The sequence below is a fragment of the Cupressus sempervirens genome, chromosome 11 (assembly GCF_028749045.1).
Source record: "Cupressus sempervirens isolate cs-2001-9-10 chromosome 11, ASM2874904v1, whole genome shotgun sequence".
Classification (NCBI taxonomy): Eukaryota; Viridiplantae; Streptophyta; class Pinopsida; order Cupressales; family Cupressaceae; genus Cupressus; species Cupressus sempervirens.
The window spans coordinates 428,784,471-428,790,470 of NC_143128.1; the positions used below are offsets into that span (position 1 = coordinate 428,784,471).

A 6,000-nucleotide genomic window follows, 5' to 3' on the forward strand; every position below is an offset into this window, starting at 1 on the left:
GTCAATCTCCTCCTTCACACTATCACTGGATCCATTGATAATAGCTCTCCAAAGGTATTAGCTATTCCTTGAAAAACATCTTCTACCCAAAACTCAAGTGGCAGTCTTGGTAGTTTAAGCCAAATTGGGGCTCGCACAACCGATTCATTTTGAGAACTTAGATTAGGACACCACTTTTGTAATGCCATGGTATGCTTTCCCACTACCCATTGTCCACTACACAATATTTCTATGATCTTCATCGCAAGAGAAGCAAAAGGAGACACAACCTTTTGATGTAGCAGCAATATCAACCTATCCCTTCAAAACCCATTTCTTTTTAACAAAGGCTCTTACTATTTCAATATTTGGTCCGGCTCCCAAGAGTCTCCCCACAAGGGCTTGATCGATTCTGGATATGTTCATATCTATGATTTGATTTGGGATATCCAAAATAGACGAGCCTTCTCGGAAATAGAGACATTATTAATCGGAGGAAATGAAGACCTATTAGCGTGATACCAAAAAAAACTTGACCATTTTTTGGCAGGAATCTGGACAAAAACCACAGACCTGCCCCCCGTCGGGTCCCTAGGTGCTTGACCTCCATCGGGTTCCTTCCCATGCTGACCTGCCTCTACAGTCGCCTTGCGTTGACCTCCCTCCCCTAACGGGCCTACACTAGTCCCATTTGAAATTTGAATTCCACTATTCCTACTCACACCTCCAACTTCGCTTGCACCAGCTCCCGTCGCTACTATGATTGTTACTATATCAACCTTATGTTTAATAAATTCTAAAAGTTAGGTCTTTATTGAAACATTGAAAAAATGGGATAGCACAATTTTTTTCTAAATGATCAAGTTCTCAATTATATACTACACATAAAACTTCAATATTCTTGAATTTCTTATTTGACTAACAATATTAAAATTATAACACAATAGAATAATTTTAAATAGATTTTGCCCCTATTTGAGAGATCATAGATTAGAGGTGGAACAATCAATTCGGTGAGCACATTCATGAACGGGGTAGTATCTCAACCAAAAGTTCTACTTCTCCAAGAGCTTTACAGATGCTAATGGATAGGCTATGGAGGCCCTATGTAATGTCTCTCCTACTAAGAGGTTAAAATTTTTAATGTTTAAGAATCATTAATAACCATCTTAATCAATTCCATTGAAGATGGAATAAATAATGTGGATTTACTTGTTGCCAGATACTTGACACCAATTTACAAGTAGGTTTCCTCAAAGCACTGAAATTGTATGTTAGTACCCATCTTGTGATTTTTCGCTTAAGACATTAGAAATATATATCCTTACCTTTCTTGTGAGGATTTAATCTCATATCCAATCTTTTTACTATTCATCTTACTGATGAAAGGAGACAAGGTTATCCAAGTTGCCTAGATACCAACTTGCAATGGATTCCCTCAAAGTTTATAGATCCAAGCCCTTAAGCCTTTCTTGGGACTTTTTCTGTGAGACTCTTAGGGTTTTTGATCCCTACCCTATCTTGGGACAAAGTATATATATATATGTCTAACTTAAAAATTTGACATCTTATTGTTGACATAGTTTGCTTACAATGTAGTAAATAATTTTATATCTTCCATAAACATTAGCTTATCTTTTTTCTTACATTTTTCTTCCTCCATCTTTCAAACAAACTCTCCTCTCTTTTATATCTTAAAATTTGAATGAGTCACGTCTCTTTATTACATATCTAATAACTTTTCTTCACGTTTACCTAATTTATATTAATTCTACATTTCATTATTTATTTACTTATTTATTATATGTTTATTATCATTTATTATTAAATCCTACTTAGAAGGGTAACATAGTTTCTGCACTATTCTTTCTTGTAGTAAATTTTATTTTACTTATTCATTCATTGTAAATCTTATTCTTATTTAATTATTATAAACCTTATTTTATCTATTATTAAATTTGATAGTAGATTATGTGTTATTATTTTATTCTTATTTCTTATTTTTTATATTTTTAATATATGATATTATTATTATTTATTTAATAATATAATTTTTATTAAGATTATCTCTTGGAATGGGGGTATGGCAATCTGCCCTACCTCAAATTGCTTGTCCTTAAACAATTAGATATATCTTTTACTGATTTGAAAGATGTACATCCTTTAGTCCATATTCGTAAGTTATCAAATTTCATTGTTTAAGTAACATTACTAACCATCATAGTCAAATCCATTCAAGAAACAATGAATAGTTTTATACATTGATCCCTATAGTGATTGGATTGATGATTTCGAGAGGCAAACTATGGAGAATTTGGTTGTACTACATGCAAGGCTGATTGGATGACATTAATATTGTGGAGGAACCACAACCATCTACTATCATGGTGGAGCCATTCCCACCTACCTGCATGGTAGAGCCCTAGACACAATCTTCTATGCCAAGTAAGGAGCCAAAACTGAGTTCAAGGACCATATCTTGTGCATCCCAATCTTTTTCTAAGGTGGGAAAGAAGAAACTATAAACTTGAAATGTCTAAATTGTCTAGATATGAAGTTTGTGACAATGATTTTCGAATGCAATCATGATAAATTCATGATTCTATTAAACAACTTTATATAATAATGTCATTTTATGATCAATATGTATTCAGTAATCAAATTTAATAGAAAATGCTCTCTCTCATGGTTTTTGGGCTCATTTGATACATTTTGTAATTGAATTTTACAACACAAAAAGTGTTTTAATAAGAAACTTTAGTTTATATTTTTAAGTTAAGTTTTTGCAAGTCATAAAAAATTGGGCTTGCAAAGTAATCTCCTGATTTGAGTATGCAATCTATGATCAAAACCACCACCACGACTATCATCATATTGAAGAAAGATGATTTAGGTAAACTAGAACCACAATCAACCCAAGTACCACTTTCAATCAAACTAACTCCCTTATCTGACTGCTAAAATAGGAAAATATGATAGTTGTAGAATAAAAGGAAATTAGTGGTGATGCTTACTCTGAATCATATTGTTGTATTGCTTACTCTATGGAGTTATTCTTATTGTTGAGCTATGTATCAAACAAAATGCAATGTTTGTAATCAATAAAAAAAAGCAGCTTTTGTTTTATGATTTATCCCTATCTCTTGCCAAAGAGAACAAATTGAAACTATCGTTGATTGCTAAGGTCACCTGTAGAATTGCCTTGACATAGTAGTGTTAGTTAATTCTAACCTCTCACTCTATTCTGATCCGTAATTTATGGATGACTCCATGAGTTCATTATTGTATAGATCAAGATCTCACTATAATTATTGTTTCAACGATGATTTCAACTTTTGGTATTTATGCATTTCTTTGTTATATTAATCATGCACTAGTTGCATATTGTAATCAATTTTATTATGGAATGAGAGATTTCTATTTATTCTCAATTCTTTTTATTTCTGAAATCTTGCAAAGATGGATTTTTTATTTTTCTAGCTAGATCTATTATTTATATTGCAACATTAGCTGCAATTTTTTACATGTTGTCAAAGTAGGAAGAAGAAAAAGGTATTATTTTGTTAGTACGGCAGATCAGAGCTTGAAAGAATGAATTTTTCAACCTTTTCTCTTCCTATGTCATATGATTATTTCAAGTAAAAGCCATCGATTATGCCTAGGCCCACAAGCAAAGGCAAAAAGTCATGGCATTAAAGGTTGGACCTGATTTTACATTAGAGATAGGCCAAGATCATGCTCTCTTTGCATGAGTCTTGCCTTCATTTTCTTTCTAGTGACACACTATTTCTTGTGGATATGTCATGCCTCTTTGTGCAAATGCTTTCTTGGTTCCATAGTTGATCAAATTTATAGACGATTTACACGTGTATTTCCAATCAGCAATTTATTCTTGCATGGTTAAGTATTGTCTTTAGGGTCACTCATACAGAGTCATTTGTCATCTGCAAACTTGAATTATAGATGTTTTGCCTCTGTTTGCCATCTATTCATTATTTTGGAGCCCATATGCAATTTATTGTCTACTCTGTCTTCGATTGACTGGCAGATGTTTTGCCTTTGTTTGTCATGTGTTCATTGTTTGAGTAGTGTCATTGGGGGAACTCATGCAGATTTATCTTGATCCTCATCTTGATTTCAAAGGAGGTTCTTCATTTAGCACCTCGGCAGTTATGATTTGCAGATGTCTACAATTTTTCATGTCACAAAACATTTTCTCTGTATGGTTTGTAGGGGGGTTTATTCCCACTTGGTTCTCCCTCTTTCCTCCTTTCTTCATTAGCTTTTTATTCTCCTTATTTAGAAATAAGGGGGCAGTGTTAGTTAATTATGACCTCTCGCTTTGTCCTGATCCGTATTTATGGATGCCTCTAACAGTTCATTATTGTGCAGATCAAGATATCACCATCATTACTGTTTCAGGGTGATTTCAACTTCTTCTTTATTATATTAATTATACACTAGTTGCACAATGTAATCAGTTTTATTATGGAATGAGAGATTTTTGTTTATTTCTAAATTCTTGCAAAGATGGATTTTTTTATTTTTCTATCTAGATCTCTTATTTATATTGTAGCATTAGCTGTAAATTTTTATAGGCATTGCTCAGGTGTGTGCCTAAGTGATTCCAAACACAAAAAACTTATAGACCAAACATCCATAAGTTAATTAACCTGATTCCATGTCCAAAACAAACCATACTTAGGTCTTTGGTTGATTTAGTAACACGACATCTATTTACACTGTCTCTTGGGATAGAGTGGGAATAACTCAAATCACAATCTAGTTAATTAGATTGTGATAAATTTTCTGTGTAGAAAAATATGGAGCTTACATAATAACATGAGCCGCCAAACATTTTAATATGTGCATTTTATGATAGCATTTGTAGGTGGCAGAAATAATATGGTCTATTTTGTGAGACAGGGAGTGACAAGCACAGCTGGAGCATTCCCAGGAATTGTAGGAGTTGCGCTAACAGGCTATCTTCTTGATCAAACTCACTCTTGGACTGTAAGAATCTCTATTTTACCATACAAACCTTTTCATGTTGCATGTGCCACACATACTAAGCTTTTCTTTCACTTTTCTCGTTGTGTGTAGTTGGCACTATTTGCACCTTCCATCTTTTTCTACATCACAGGAACTCTTGTATGGTTGGCTTTTGCTAGTAGTAAGCCTCAAAGCTTTTTGAATGGAGAGTGATCAGAATTTAACTTCAATTTATTATAAAAAAATTGAATGTGAATGTGGTACGTTGTTTAACTATCATGAAATACTTTCCAGTTCCATATTGGTGACAAGGGCATATTTATAAGGAAAAACTAGAATATAATATTATAATGCAAAGGGTTGTGTTCATTCGAGTTTATAATTTGAAAAAGTTGTGCTTATTAGAGTTCATAAATTGTAAAATGTTGTCAAAAGTACACCTTTTCATTTAAATTCCTTCCTAGATAGTTTGAGTAAATATTAATTTGTGTATTTTCCAGTACATGTTTATCTAAATTTGAGCACACTAATTGGATTGAAAACAAACAACGACTATATATTACAAACATGTTATGTCCCTTCACAGAAATTTTCCACTCTTTTATGTTTGCCTCTATTTTCTTCGCCAAATTTTAATGACATAAATTATTATCAATTTAAAATAAAAATAGGCTAAACAATCATATAAATTTATATCTTAATCAAGTAGAAAATAATATTCCATTATTACCAGCTTCTTTGAGGTGGACTTTAGAGCATGTTAAGCTGAAGTAATAGGTTGGTGTGTGTACATATACATATACATATATATCTATATATATATATATATATATATATATATATATATATATATATATATATTGCAAACTTTAGTTTCTTAATTATTTAAACTAGTATAGATATCTAAAATAAATCTATCTAAAGAAATATTGATATCTGCTAGAAATTTATTAAAATTTAATTTACTACACTCGTACCTATTTATATTCCTTTATCTTTATTTTCTTTGCACTAGCTTAAGCTTTTCAT

The 6,000-nt window shown here is 32.0% G+C and overlaps 1 protein-coding gene across 7 annotated transcripts in view; it reads left to right on the top strand.

Moving 5' to 3' along the window:
• The window catches only part of PHT4;5 (phosphate transporter 4;5), a 331,556-nt gene extending 326,170 nt beyond the window's left edge, over positions 1-5,386 (top strand). For all 7 annotated transcript variants that reach the window (XM_089810737.1, XM_089810736.1, XM_089810733.1 and 4 more), the window contains 2 exons: positions 4,906-4,992; positions 5,083-5,386. In XM_089810737.1, coding sequence (XP_089666863.1) covers positions 4,906-4,992; positions 5,083-5,184 — 189 coding nt within the window. In that variant the 3' untranslated portion in view covers positions 5,185-5,386. The remainder of the gene's footprint in view (positions 1-4,905; positions 4,993-5,082) is intronic.
• Positions 5,387-6,000: the final 614 nt, after the last annotated feature.